Below are 16,149 nucleotides of genomic sequence, written 5' to 3' on the forward strand. Positions count from 1 at the left end.
TTTTTTTTTTTGTTTTTAGAATAATTACAATAATCCCTTAACTACATACTGATATCTTTGGCCAACCATGTCTTGTTTTTTTAAAATCTTATTTGCAGGCTAATTGCCCATACCACATCTTTAAAATAAATTAAATATTAAAATAATATCATAACAACTTCGAAAATTTGTTTTTAAATTGATTACTTACTTACACATCTTAAATTTAAAAACTTTTTTATACAAATAATCTTCTCTTTTTCCATTTATATTCACCATTTATAACATAACCTACCTTCAACAGGTTAGGACTCTGTTATCACCTAATCATTAAATTTGTTTTTTATTACATTTAATATAATTTAATTAGCATTCAATTTTAATTCATTTGCTTATATTTCTTAAACACTTTTATTCACAACTTAACATTTCTTAAATTGTTTGTAATTATTATAAAAACAAAAATTTTCATAGTTTGTCTCCTTGAGAATGGCCTGAGGGCCGAAACGTTGGAGAGTTTTTAAGAATAAAAGTTGAAAGTAATATGGATCAAAATTGTGTATGTTAATAATATTCCAATTTTTTAAGTATCAAGTATCTGTACAGCGTAAATCCGCATAGCTTTCATTAAGTAAGCAATATATATAAGTTCATCAAATTACAATCAAGTGTATTGTGTACAGTTTTGTGTTCAATTGTATTGCCAGAGGATTGTAGGAATCTCAATGATTGAGGGTTTTCTTTTTCTTCTTGATGGGTAGAGCATATTTCATTCTTCGGTAAAATGTCAGGCCACATGGATTATGGTGTTTCTGCCGCGAAATTTTAACAATACCCATTAAATTGGAAAGCTTTTGGAGTATTTATTTATTGTGTATCGTAAGGTGAAAGTAATACGTTGTGGCTTCTCGGTTAAGTCGAATTTTCCAAAATTTACACTGGTCGGATATTATAAAGTATGTGAAGCATCAGTACCATTTCGATATCTTCAAATGGAAGTTGTGCATTGGAACCAATATTGTTTATCTTTTCACTATGATTATTATAGTAAATGAAAATAATTACAACCGATCTCTATTTATTTATTTATTTACGTACATTTGGATCAGCGAACTCGCAACACTACAGATTTAAAAAATAAATAGAATATTGCTGGAAAGTTTCAAAGACAATCAAAGTTTTCTAATTTACCTCTGAATCATCAGTGGAGATAAAACAAGACACAAATGTGCGGACCAGATACAGCACGTTTAACATTAACAAAAGAAAAAAAAAGGAGACTACTACGTTTATAACATCACTCCAAGACATTGAAAAACATCTTTATTTATGTCTCTTTTTGAGTTTTTAAATTAAAAAATTAACGTAAATGATTAGTTTAAAGAAATACACTTCAATCTAATTTTAAAGATACATTTATTTAACTTCATACAAACTAAGTTGGTGGTGTCTAAACTATCTGGATCATGAAGCTATGATAACTTCTGATGGGAGATATCGGAGATGGGTATTAACGGTATCCAAGGAGTAGAAAGTTGTAGGCAAAATTCCATGAAGGTTAGCCCTGTTCCTGTACTTTCTAGGAATTTTCTGGGAAGCATAAATAATGTTAAATATACAATTGACATAAGATGCGTGCAGATATTAGTGAGATGCTCCGATTGTAATAGGATTCACACCAAGACCTTTTTAATCGGATTCTCACCAGAACCTTTTTAATCGGATCCTCAGGACCTTTTCATGTGAACTATTCTTACATTTATGAATGAGATGGTCGGGGGTGCGGTCAAAAGTAACAAAAAAATAGTTGACAACTATTTATTTACCGACGTTTTACCCCACTTTGCATGAGTTTATCAGTGCTAAAAAAAAAAATAATAACTAAAAATAAGTTGAAAATGTAGGATAATATTATACACAAAAGTTAAATAAGGTGAGGTTAAAGAATGATATAAATATAAGTGAAAACATTGTATAAAACTGAACAAAAATAAATACAAATAAGATGTACAAAAATAAGTATTTGTATATAAAAGAAATAACACAAGACTTTTTAAAAAAAAAAAATGTATATACTAATTAGTTTACATCTTATTCTTATTTCTTTTCATTCATTTTGCATCATTTTTTTCTCTTATGTGTTTTTAATTATATTAATATTAATAATGCATTGATAAATTACACGCTATTTTTTACTTAATTTTTGAACCCCACCTTGTTTTTGCTTCTTTATATCTTAGTATCCTTCATTATCAAAAGATTTTTAGTTATTTTGTATCGTCCTGAAAAAGCCCTGCAAAATGGAGCGAAACGTAGGCAAAATAGTTGTTAATGTATTTTGAAAAATACGGTTAATCTTTTATATATATAGTACTCTTAGATTTGCTTAGCCTGACTGAAGGAAGGGAGAGGTGCAGTAAGATATAAGGTTTAGCCTATAAAAGAATTGAATATTAGGTCATCGTGTTCAATATTGATGTAATAGGTGAGAGGAGTCAAGACAGAATAACGGTAATCAATGGGTTTAGATATTCCTCACGTGTGTAATTTGACCATTCTAGTTAGAAAAAAATTATAATGATTTTTTTTGTCCATAAAATAAATTAAGACATTTTATAAATATTATGAATTATTTGACAAAAGTATTATATGTTAAAATTATTAAAAACAGAATTTTTTTTAAAATTAAATTTTCTAATTTTCTTCAACTCGTATTAGTTAATCACAGTAATGAGACTTTAATAAGAATAGATAATGTATTTTTTAAATGCTTCCTCGGAAGGTTATTAGCTAACGAAATCCTGGATCTATCCAGCAGAAATAAAGTTATAATCAAAATAAAAAATTTTTGGCGAATAGCTTAAAAAGTATATATTTTTTTCATATACCATATATAAGACAGTATGATAGGTAAAGAAATCACCTAAACAAAGGAAAAAATAACCTAATTCAGACAAGTATTAACAAAGATACTGAACATTTAGCTTATATTAAAAAAAAAAATGTTATAAAATTTGTTGCCGTGACATAAAAATTATAATATGTAATAAATGTTTAATTTTAACTAAATTGATATCAAAATTTCCATTGTGTTCAATTAATCTATATATAGTACAAACTCAAAACTAGCAATATCAAAGCATTGCTTCTTTTTTCTACTTAAATATACATAACTTTGTGAGAATTCACTATCACAGTTTGAGCTGATATAATTAGGAGTATTGGGCGTTTCCAATGTCTTCCCATATTTGGGATGGTATTACGTAGCTAAGGGAAAAGTGTTTGGAGGTTTTTGTTTTTCTCAAACTTGCAATTAATTAGTAAACAGTAATTAAAAGTCCATTTAATAGGTCACCAATTATATTTATTCTGGAATCAACGACTGATTGAATCTCTAATCATTGAATTTTCGGCTTCTTCACTTATCTTCCATTGAAAACAGCTTTTTTTGTCTGTAAGGCATGTAAAACAAGGAATATTCTCTTAAATACACATTTCTTACTGCTTATATTATGTTTTCAAATGAATTCAAATTTATTTAAAATCCATAATTAACACACATATTGTTGAAAGAAAAACGAAGGCTGATTGCTGTTCAAGTTCAATTAAATTAAAAAAGGTCCGCAACCGAGGAGCATTCAAGGTTTGCCTAGAAAGTCTTCCATCTCTGGGGTAGGGATCAAAGAGAAGAACCAATTCTCTTAATGCCTACCTCTGATATTCCTACCCAGCCTATGTAATCCATTAAAAAATGCTTTCATATTGTGCATCTCTAGCAATTATTTATTTTTATTTTTTTAACGCAAACTAAAGATTGGTAATTCTAGAAAAAATAACATTTCGGATGAAGAGATGGGTTCCCGGATCCGAAGTGGAGTAGGATGGCTTTGGTTGGAGAGATGAGGCTCTGGACCAAGGCTAGGGTAGGAAAACAGTCCTAGTTATAGAGATTAGCCTTACGGACTAGAAGGTAAGAGTACATCCTTGTTGCAGAGATAAGCCTGCTGACTAAGATTGTAAGTATGAAGGAAGAAGAAGGAAACGAGGAGAGAGAAGAAGGTGAAGATTAAAGGCTAAGGTCGGCATACGAAAAACATTTTGTATAATAAAGCAGTAACAGTTATCACATCGAACTACCAAGATGGATTTATGTTAGCAATGCAAGGGTTGGGTCAAGACCAGGTGGAGCCTATATTTACAGAGCTAGAGCATTTGGATGTAACGAAAAATCGGACATATATAATATTCTCATGGTAGTTTACTGTGATATTTTGGTATGCTTTCTTTAATTGCTTATTTAATTGACATCACTAAGCAGTACGTATACAAATTATTAATACCATATATGAAAATAACTATATATATTTTTTTAACAAGAATATTATTTATAAACGAAATAGATTCCGAGAGCTTTGCGCTGGAGCTATCTGATGGATTCTGGGCGAACTCCGTGGACGTTGGCCTGATAGACCTAGTTACAGGACTCTCCTCCTTTAAGGCGGAGGTATTGGGTTGCTTTGGCGTTGCTTATCCTCGCTGTGGTCGATTTCGTCAATGAACCGGACTGTGAGTTTGACTAGTCGCCTTTATCAAGTCCGGTGGTTGTTGTTCCTAGTTGGAGTAGTGTTGTAGCTTCGATTGCAGCTAAGGTTGCCGCTAGTTGCAGCGAATGATGTAATACTCGTGATGTTTCCACACTTACTGTTCCAATCAAACTCGGAATTCAGGTATGTTTCCGGGGTGGAGAGATTGAAGTTTGAATGTGGGCATCGAGTTGCTTCATGAACTCTTGATTTACAATTTCCTAGGTGGAATTGGTAGATATAAGACCCTGTAAGGCCAGAAGTAGAGAACATCAGCAGCACCAGTTTATGCCAAGATATTTGAGCAAGCTGGATAACATCGGGTATAGTCTAGGCATCTGAGTTGCCTGATGTTAATTGATGAGGTAGCCCAGTGGGATGTTCTTCGGTTCGAAGGATATCTTGCACCAGTTGCATCTATATTTTGTTGGCTATCACAGTTGGCGGGATCTTTTGTTGAGTAGAAGCGTCGCTGGACCAGTTGGGACTATGAGTGAGCGGAAGGAGGGCCCGATGCTTGCCTCAGTTTAAGAATCGTATGTGCCAGGCCTGGAGTTGTCAAAGATCCAACTTCTTTTCCGAGGGAAGCTGACAGCGCCAAAAGTAAAACCCACCTATACTCATAGCAAGCGTTATAGTGAACACTTCATCCTTGACCTGAAAGGACTTGTCATATTATGAATGTTCCTTTGCTCCAACGAGGGCGATTGAGACGTAGGCGTAGCTATAATAATTATTTTTATTAACATCTTTAAACGAAATTCAAAATCTTTGCATTGTTTTTGTCATGACGGAAACATTACAAATCTTTAGTCATAGAAATACGTAAGAACTGTTATTTATCTATTCTATAAATTGGAAATTAGTTTCCTTTTTGAGAACGTTTTACAGTCCAACATAAAATTATAATGGTTTCAGTTATCCAGAAGGATATTAACATTAATGAATTTTAGAGCAGTATTCAACAAATCATGGACCGAAAGACCATACACTTAACTAGTTGATTTATAGGAGCCGGCACATAATTTTGTTTGATAAAGTATTCGTTCATTAAATTACGCATGTTGAGAACATAACCAAGTGCAACTGATTTTCGTTCAACGGAACAGCTTCCACTGGTGTGAAGTTGTATTAATTATTCGAAATATAAAAATCTAGTGTTGTGCGCACATCTTAAGAAATTCACTCATCACCCCACATACGTCACAGAAGTTTTGCGTAGATTAGTGGGCTCGTGTTGAATATATTTTGTTTTTTCGTGATTTTCAAAACATGGTACTTCCGTCGAAAACTGGAATTCGAAATTTTGCACGGTTGCAACACTTTCCCTTATGATATATTCCATATATAGCTAAGTGAAAGTAAAAATGCCCTAGGCCAACCGGCAGTATTTCTCTCACACCACGAAAGCTATCAACATGCAAACAGCAAAATGCACGATGGCTACTAGCACACGCAAACTTCTAGGGGTTGCACAGGAACATGGACACAAAAGTTTATTTAATTTAAATATATCTTAATTAACAACTAAGTATGACACTTGATTTGTATTATATAAAATTCATTTGTAAAAAATCATTCTGAATTCTAGATAACATATATTGTTTTATAGGTATCAAACCAGAGTAACATACGCATAATTCATCAGTTTTTTGTTCATATTTCGAAAATTAAAGGTTTTGATGAAAACATCATTCCTATCAATATTGAAGAATATTTTATTTAATACTAAATTGGTGATATAACCTTTATTCATAACCCATATAGTTTCTGTTATTTTATAAATATATTATTATCCAAGTATTTCAATGCAGTTTTCCAATCAGCTAGGTAAAATCTGTGAGTAATTATAATACATAAAGTAGGAGAAGTAAAAGGAATATTGAATCATACTAACCCTGCTGGGTATGCAATAAGTTCAGTGTTGGGGTCACAATCCAATCCTGCATTATTGGAGACTGTTAGTCCAAGCACTCGTTCTAGCTTCACCTGAAAATTTAAAAGGAATTATAAATATAGCCATACGGGAATAATATGGATAGAATAAATTTAATGAACTTATCAATAAATAAGAGAAGATAAAGTACACATTTTAGCGATTTAGAACAAAGATTATCTTGGCAGTCGTTTTTAAAAAGGCACATCATTTACGTAAATATTTATTTTAAAAATGCTATTAAACAATATAATATATATCCATTGATATGAAAAATTCACAAATGTTAATGAGCTTATTTAATATACAAATAACTTATCAATAGCTCAATGCTGTTAGAGCAGTTTAACTTTTGTTAAATTCCGAAATTTTGCGTAAAAACATAACTTTCGTATTTTTAGTTATCTCCTAATCCTAACTATAGATAGTATATACGTATGTGGCAAATTGTATACATAGCACATACATTTTTAATATATAAGTGGGAAGTAAATAAATTATGTAGTTTTTAAAAATGAGTATTGTTTAGGGTCATTGAATATTATATTCGAGACTCGGAATCTAATTTTGAGTGGTCCATATGTTATCCCTAAAGAAATCTAGTGACTGTATTTGATGAAAAGATTCTGATTCTTTATTGTGTTTTAGGAAACCATACATATATTTAACTATCTACATAGGCAATAATACTTATAATATATAATATACAAATAATATGTATGTTAACTGTACCTAATGTCAATTCATAAATTAATTGGAGTAGGGTAATTAATCTTTTTCATTAATTTACTCCCACTTTTGGGAGCAGTAGTTCAAAAAAGTAGTACTTTACCAAAAGAGTAATTCCATGTAGAGAGGTTTGGGGATTGGACAGGACACCAAGAACAGTGCGAACGTCCTGATTGTAGATAGGGCTGTTCTTATTGGTGAAGATGACGATCTAATAGCATAAAGAACCTGGTGACCAAGAAATTATTTTCGTCATCAGGACTTGGAAACGTATAACCTTTATTGTAATCTTCCAAGGGCTGTGAACCATTCCATTTATGGACGCCTTCATTGGGTGCGTATAAATGCTTTTTATATTGCATCCAATACAGGCTGCGGTTTACACTGCTCCGGGGTAAGATATTGGATAGTAGTCAGTTGAAACCTCATGTCCCAACCCCATCTGGACTTTGTTGGTTCGGCCCCTCCCACAGTTGGTGGGCGGCATCAGATGTTCGGTTTGATATTGGCTACAGGCTTGAACCCCCGAAAGGGTTGATAAGCATTTAAAGCTTTTTCTTTAGGCGGAATCTTTCGAAAGGCTATACTAAGGTGGAAGGTGGTTCATACACAATGAATTGTAGCAACTTATTCCAATCATGGTGGGAGGGTTAAGTTTTTATTCTGTGGCCACGAAATAAAATGGAACCCTACCAGCCTGCTGCATTTCCGAGGTTGATAAGATCGACGCTTCAACACCCTCGGCTACAAAGGGCTCCTGTACATCACAGGTTCTGCATGCCAATGTTTAAGAACAACTTACACTGCTGCATTAAGCAGCATTCCATCATCCATTTCGTCCCAAGACTTTCTTATGTATAGAAGGATTCCATAAACTGGAATTGCAATCTGTAGTAATATTGAAGCGTTGTCACGATATAAGGTAAATTATTTTAGGAATGATTTCAGTACATCTGAAATGCAAATAATCAATTCAATAGGGATAATCGGAACTGCAAATTATTCAGTTATTATTATGCAAATTATCAACAGGCTGAGTAATTAAAATATATATACTATATACCGTTTGGTTTCGTTTTGAAATGAATATGGGGGATAAAACAATGTCAACTAGAAAAGCTTAATAGTGATACAGTTACAGCTGACCAGATCGCGGTCTTGGCTAACGGACTTCAATTGTGTCTATTGTAGAGGCCTTCAACTGTACTTTGGTTTAGGCCATGGCACCGGCTAGGAGAAAGGGATGTGTTCGAAATGTACAGCAACCTTACTTGAAACGAAACAGTTAAAACAAAAACAGCAAATAAATATCTTATGTTAGCTACATTCTATTTACTTAACTGTTTCATTTTTTCTTCTTTTTTTTGAGGTGGAGCAGTAGATAAATTGGGGAACCCCTTATCATTTAATACAAATAAAGTGATCCGTATTTTCTGCAAAAACTATAAAGGCTATAATACCTATTCAAGGTCTTTACAAAAGTCAAAGAAAATCAAAGATGGCAGGGTTCAAAACTGTGTTGAGTTGACGTAGAATGGCCCATCAGGCAGGACTACAATAACAAGAATTAGGTTATTAAAAACTTTACATCACATCTCATTCAATTTATATGGTTCGCCTTAATCCAAAAAGAGCATCAAAGGTTAGGGTCAAATTTTCAAGAACAAACAAAATATATATAAAGGTTTTTCGTTTCGAGAAATATACATTTTATCCGCAACGTTTCAAATAAAAGATGTTCAGACTAACACTAAAAAAAAAAAGTTTGTTATATTTGATCCTTAAACTTACGATAAGACCCTGACGGAGGACTCAAGCCCTGTGAAATATTTGGTATTTAAGGAAAAATAGATAATCGAGTACTTTGCACACAGTAAATACAAAGACTAATACAAATTATTTTAATAAAAAAATAAAATAAATTTATTAATTATTCATTTATATGAAAAGCCTTGATGATTTAAGCGCACCCTGAGTTCCAAGTAATAAAGAATGAATTGTGCTAAAAAAACCAATGGGCGGTGGGGAGATAAAAACAATAGAAATCCGTTGCACATAACCATACAATTTTTTTTAGTTTAATCATTAAGTGTTACTAAAAATTATGAAATAGAGTTTATGAAAATTTGACAATTTTACTAAATCTAGAAAATTTTACTGACTGATAGTTGGAACTAAAATTTCGTTAAGTAAGAATAACGTAATCCGGACAAATGTTTATATTAATCCTTTTATCCATTAAAAGATGTTGGAAACTTATTAGATTTATAAAATTTAATAATTAAAACTTGCTTCTAAGAATATATTTTTAAACAAACCGTATATTGATGATATAATTAATAAGATTACAAATTACATAGATTTAGACCAAAAGGTATAGGAAATACAAACATTTCCGGCTGTATTTTTATTTCAAATAATTATAAATCCAAAATTACTAAAAACTCTATTAAAAAATAAATATGCATTTAAATCCTTTGTCTCAAAACACTTAATATAATGATGACCAATAGTGTACAACCGTAGCCTGTAAAGGGTTACCTATTATACTGTCTGCAAACTTTTTGTTGCAAGTTTTTTCTTGGTCAGAAATAAATGACGAGGTTGAACAGACCAGAGGCAAGGCCCACTGCGACTCCTTTATTTAAAATTATCTTTTAATTTTACAAAATTAATAAAGCTTTTTTTTTTTATTTTAATGCGTAACTTTTCGATAATTACCGCGTGAGAATACCTCCGAATGATAATATATTAAATTGACAAGAAAACTTAATCCAGTGATCCTGCGAAGAATCAAACCCATAGATAAGAAGCAAGGATAAAACTTCACAGGGCTTGCCTTCCATCACGGCCTTGGGTAATGTTCCTCACCTTGCTCAACCCAAGAATAGTAATGATACAACTGTCATTAGGCAAAATAACTAATGATTTAAGGTACACACGATAATGATAGTCTCGTAATTGAATCTTATTCCTACATACATAATCATGTATATGTTCCATGTTTGAAAAAATTAAATTTCGAATAAGAAATAGGGTTTATCCGCTAACCCAATGATAGGCCGAGTACGCACTTTAATGCGATAAATAAGGCTGGATGCAACTAAGGAGAGTCCAAGGCTGATATAATAGAAAATAAAATTTCCACAGTCCGACTCGAACCCAGGTCCTAGATTTAATTCATAGTTAACTTTTTATTTATAAAAATGTTTTTAATTAACGAGGATTCTGTGGAAACGGTAAAAATGTAAGTAGTAAAAAAAGAAATAAATTTTCTTAGCAGACCTGTGACAATTGAGTTTTGTAAGAGTTCCTGACGAACCCAAGTAATAAACCTCGACCATCCTACTCGGGTAGAACAAATTGGTAACACTCACTAATCTGGTTGGTGTGTAAAATATAGGACATGATAAGCCCAAAGGTCTATCGCTTAGTTTTACTCCGATGGGGGAGTAATAATGAAAATATAAAAATTATGAGGTTTAATACTAAAGACTCTCAATGGTTCATCAGGGCTGTTCAAAGCGAAAGGTTAAACAGCTTTGCTTTGAACAGCCCTGATGATGCCCTGCAAAGTGGGGCGAAACGTCGGACATTAAATAGTTATAAACTATTTGTTCCTTTTTTTGACCGCAACCCTGACCATCTTATATTTAAATTTTACGGTCAACTTATATATAATAAAGACTCTGACATTGAACAATGCATGCACAAAATCACCACTGTCGTTTAAATTGCCTCGTTAATAAAGATTTTGTACAAGCAATGATGGGAATTAAACTCATTATTTAGACAGGAAGAAATATTATTTCTAATGCCAAGGTATTTACATAGCGGCACAATGAAATAGCTAATAAAAAAATATGAGACCTATTTAATGAAATCATTTTAGTTCTAGAGAGTATGAAATGAATAATCACGGATAATAGAATTGAAGAAGGACTACACAATGTATACCAACATCTCTCAACTAATATAGTTGAACAAAAAATGATGAATAAGACATGAAACTACTATTAATACATCGGTATAATAATCAACAGATCAACCCCGTAAGTAAATACCATTTCGCGGTTGATATGAATTCCAAGAAATAATATTTCATCCATTATATCATAAATTATTTACATTAAAAAAAAATTAAATAACTGGAGTAATCTCCATTGAAAGAAACAAGACAATTATAATAATATTTGAAGCTATTGTGGGTGACAAGGGGGGACAGGAGACGGTACCAGATAAAAATACCAGCTTCCTTATTCTTCTTATTGCCTGAGAGCAAGAGCTTGGCACGGTGCCTGCCTCCACCACTGCGTTCCCACGATGATGTGGTGTCTATCTACCAGGAACCAAGCTTAACTCTCTTCTTGCATGATCGCCGATTGCCATCTATTTGTACAACCTCCGCAAAACTTATATAACGACCGTTTGGTTCCAACTCTGAGGTCACGGGGGAGGGAGGCAGGAGAGGTCTACACAACATGAATCTAACATTATCAAATCCCACATAAAAACTATCGAAATATATGCTAAATAAAAAAAATAGATTAAGTCGATTAAAGGAACTATATCCATCAATCTTTTCAAAATACAGCTTTCCAACGTCCTATTTCAAACCTTGAGGAGACAGGCATGGATAAGTAATTCAAGAACATACACTCTTTAAGAACATCACAAATAATCTTAAGGATAAAACCAAAAAATGACTTAATTAAAAAAAAAAAAAAGACTCCAGAAATAATTCTATTCGTCCTACGGGACGGAGGAATGTTATTGCATGTCTCTTTGAACATATCTGTGAGTTATTAGTGAACTTGTCGTCTATAAATAATGAAACTTGATATATTTCTTTCATGCATTCCATAACCGAACGATGCTCAAAACCACTATGAAAATACATTCGGTATGTTGGCAAGCACTGAGCATATTCTTCAAAGTGTCCAAAAAATTCAAGTTTACTGTGTCTGAGTTAAGGGATTGTAAACTAATATTTTTCAAAAGTTAAAGCTTTGTTATAATTCAAGGAATATATTCCATATTTTTTAAATTCTGAAGATTTTTGTTTTTTGAAATGAGTGAAATAGGTTCAGAAATAAGTTATTTCTCAATAAATTTTGAACTTTGGGTCCTTTATTTGATAACTACTTTGCACTTACTACAAGTGCAAACAGATGTTATTTTTATCAAAATGTTGTTTAAATGGCGTTTTAACGATAAATGCAAGAACCAGCTATGAGAAACTACTAGTCCAAGAGCCTAAGACCAGAAAAAAAAGTCAGTTAATTCAAACCACTTTTCGATTATTTTCATGAAAACCATGTGTAATTACTAGTTAAAATTGATGAGTCTGCAAGTATAGTAAGGGGGGGGGGAATTTTGACAGTTTCAAAAGATTAAAAAAAATAAATTTTCCTTCGGAGCTCCATATTTTGAAACTACCAACAAGACTAGAAAACCTAATAAAATGTCATTTAAAGTAGAGTACGTTTGTTATAATATAAATGAAAAATTTACATTTTTCTATAAATCAAAACTTTTATCTGAACAACCAGAAATCAACAATTTGTGAATTTATTTTGTCAAATATCATAAAAACTACTACTCCTAGGAAGACAAACATTATAAACTACTTTATAGGGCATTCAACTAGCTTTAGTTTGAGTAGTTTATAATGTTTGTCTTCGTATGAGATAAAAGTTTTGATTTATGAAAAAATATATATCTCTGGTACCATTGGACGTACAGATATCTGCTAGCATTAAAATTAAAGTCAGTTAGTTTCACTTACTATAAAGTAGTTTAGGACACCTATCTTCGTAGGCGTAGTAGTTCCAAAATAAATTAAAAAACTACTATGATTTTATTATATTGTGATGAAATGAAGCTTTTTAAAAACACTGGACGAGAGGGAGGGGGGGGGGGGGTCTGGCACAAATATAAACATAAATGTGAAAAAGATATACTATCGCATCAGTTATAGTTTCCATGGATTATAAATGATCTTTTAAATTGAATGTATTATAATAAACAAGTAAAAAACGTAATAAAAAGTTCGATTAAAAAAGTCACCTTAAATCAAAAGATAAATTTACATGAATATCCTACTTTTATTGTAAAAAATATACATTTCAGAAGTATATTTTGCTCATAGTGTTCCATAATAGATGATATTTTTCAAGAAAACTTTTCATCCTAGGAACATTCAAGGCGAAATATGTCCATGTGGGGTTCCTGTGCTCCATAGCGCTCCGAATAGAAGTATTGGCCCATGGCTCAGAGAAAGTTACAGCTACTTCTAGATTTCTTTTTAAGGTAAAACTATAAACCTCTCTTTGTAGAATAAATATCTTCAGATCCCTCTCTCTATATATCTATTTATCTCTTATTTAACTAAGTATATTTGGGAAAAATGCACATCAAAGGAAGGAATAGTTGACCAGACATTTTTGAAATCTACTATTTGAACGATTAAACTCTTCTCTTGGCTAACAAAGGCAAAGAAAGTACAAGAATATTTTACTACTCACGCCCAAGGATTACTGAGCGCATCCTTAACTTCCGAATGGCTCGGAGAAGTATCACTGGACGTTATTAACCTTCATGTTATGTTTGTTCTTACACCATAACGTCGAAATATTAATTGACTTATATATTTTTGTGCTGCTTTTGAGTCATTCATTTTCAGCAAGTATTTAAAGCCACTTCAAATAATACGGTTAAAGATTTTTTTTGAAAATAAAATATTCAATTAACTGTTAGTTTTTCATACTAGATCGTAAATCACTTGTACATATTATTAAAAAACACTAAGTAAATATAATGAACAATCACTTTTTAAAGCGTTTTTTTTTTTTACTTCCTTAGAAAAATTGAGATTTGACAATTAAGTGGTTTCAAACTTTTCGACGATATTAGATAATTGTACATATTTTCGTAATTACGAATTTAATAAATAAATTGATTAAGAAGATCTTGTGAATGAAAAGGTACTCTTCCTGGTTTTAATTATTTATTTGATATCGTTAATAAACAATAACAACGTTTCGGGGTTGCCACCCTATCATCAGCTATCAACAAAAAATTCATTCCTTGCATACAACACTTAATTAGTAGTACAGGGAAAACCACTGAGAATAATAATAAATATAACGACAATACTAATATAAATAGCAAGTACTATAGCAATAAAATAAAAAAAAACTAATCAAAGGATTATTATAGACTTTTATAAAAATGCAGATTATAAAATATCAGAAAAGGAAATTATACAGAATAAAATGGAAAAGGAAGTTGATAGGATTAATAATTATCAATATTTTAAATTGAACTATATACTAGGTTTAACGGATAAAATTAAAAGGGGATTTGTGGAATATGACCATTATAATCTGAAATTGGATTTATACAATGACGATAAATAAGGCAATTATCTCAACAATATCAAAGATAAAATTGATAATAAAGAAAAACAGAATGTAATTTGCAAAATTAATTGCCAGAATTGTGAAGGTGTGTATATTAGAGAGATTTATAAAAAAATTAAAAACTAGAGTTGAGCAGCATAAGAGTAATTGTAAAAATGTCAAAAATATCAACACAGGATCGGCACAACATATGGTATAAACATGATTTTGATTTTATATATACAAAAATTTTAGACACAGTAAATCAGTATTGACTTGGTTTAATAACCTATTTGTTATCAATGATAAAGATAACCTGGTTTTAGGGAGGTTTTTTCGTATCTCCTTGTTTAGAATATGTTTGTTTTTTTAACTATTAAAAAATTTATATTAGTGACAACAAATTTTTGTTATTAATAATATTAGACTAATCAGGAGAAAACAAAATGTTTAATCAGGTAATTGTTTTAAATTAAAAAAAAAAGAATTGTGATTAAGTATTGTATGCATGGTATGAATTTAATAATTTGTTGTTGATACCTGATGATGGGGTGACAACCCCAAAACGTTGTTATTGTTTATTAATGATAAAAAATAAATAATTAAAACAAGGAAGGGTATACTTTTCATTCACAATATATGAAATTTATCTAGTAGAAGATATAATTTTTAGTAATTAAAAAGGAGAGAAGAAAATATCTTATGGTCAGATGATAATCATAACACTTAAGTTAATTAAGATAAAATAGACTACGTTTATTTTTGGCTAATACATCGACATCATCTAATCTAAATCGATATTTATAGGTAATTAAGGTAAGAAGGCTACTGTTGTATTTTGTTATAGTAAATTAGGCATGGATAGGGTCAGAATAATCAAAGAGATAACGATCTGAGGTAGTTGGTTCCTGGCAATCGGGCACGGGTGCAATGGAGCACGGAGAATGATACTTCCTTCAAATATCAAGGAAGCACTTGGGACCAAGATTAATTTCATCTTCCTGCGGGAAGGGCCGTTTTAGCTAAGCTCTATTGTTCTCAACTTCCGTTCTTCCCTCAAGAGTTGTCAAAGCGTCAGGATATGGTTGCGCTCACTAGCATACTAAACCGAATACTTCAGCTACATTCCAACAGGGAGTTAGTACCAATAATTATTTATATCAAATAAAGATATATTTAGTAATAAAAAAAGACATGGATATAATCAAAAACTTAAACATCCAAATATGTACCAATCAGAACGTAGGTAATTCCGCGAAAAATTTCAAATTTGCTGGCCAATCCAACGAAAATGTCTTGAAGAATATTTCAAATTTTTCTCCGTCATTGTGTTCATGTTCAAAAGTTATAAAATGAATCTTAACAGTCTAAATTCCCACTTACGATTTAAAAAGAAAAAAAAAAAGAGTAAAAAATACACTAAATCTAAACACAATTCAAAAGTAACAATATTATATTATTACTATCAAGAAAATAATATTTCTTTGTTTTGTGACGAAATTTTTTAAATTTTATTTTA

The 16,149-nt window shown here is 31.3% G+C and overlaps 1 protein-coding gene across 4 annotated transcripts in view; it reads right to left on the reverse strand.

Moving 5' to 3' along the window:
• Wdr62 (WD repeat domain 62) overlaps positions 1–16,149 on the reverse strand; it is a 148,136-nt gene that overhangs the window by 43,562 nt on the left and 88,425 nt on the right. For all 4 annotated transcript variants that reach the window (XM_067045773.1, XM_067045776.1, XM_067045772.1 and 1 more), the window contains exon 3: positions 6,460–6,551. In XM_067045773.1, coding sequence (XP_066901874.1) covers positions 6,460–6,551 — 92 coding nt within the window. The remainder of the gene's footprint in view (positions 1–6,459; positions 6,552–16,149) is intronic.

The sequence above is a fragment of the Halyomorpha halys genome, unplaced genomic scaffold, assembly GCF_000696795.3.
Source record: "Halyomorpha halys isolate HHAL.00 unplaced genomic scaffold, Hhal_1.1 Scaffold238.1, whole genome shotgun sequence".
In the NCBI taxonomy this organism is placed as follows: domain Eukaryota; kingdom Metazoa; phylum Arthropoda; class Insecta; order Hemiptera; family Pentatomidae; genus Halyomorpha; species Halyomorpha halys.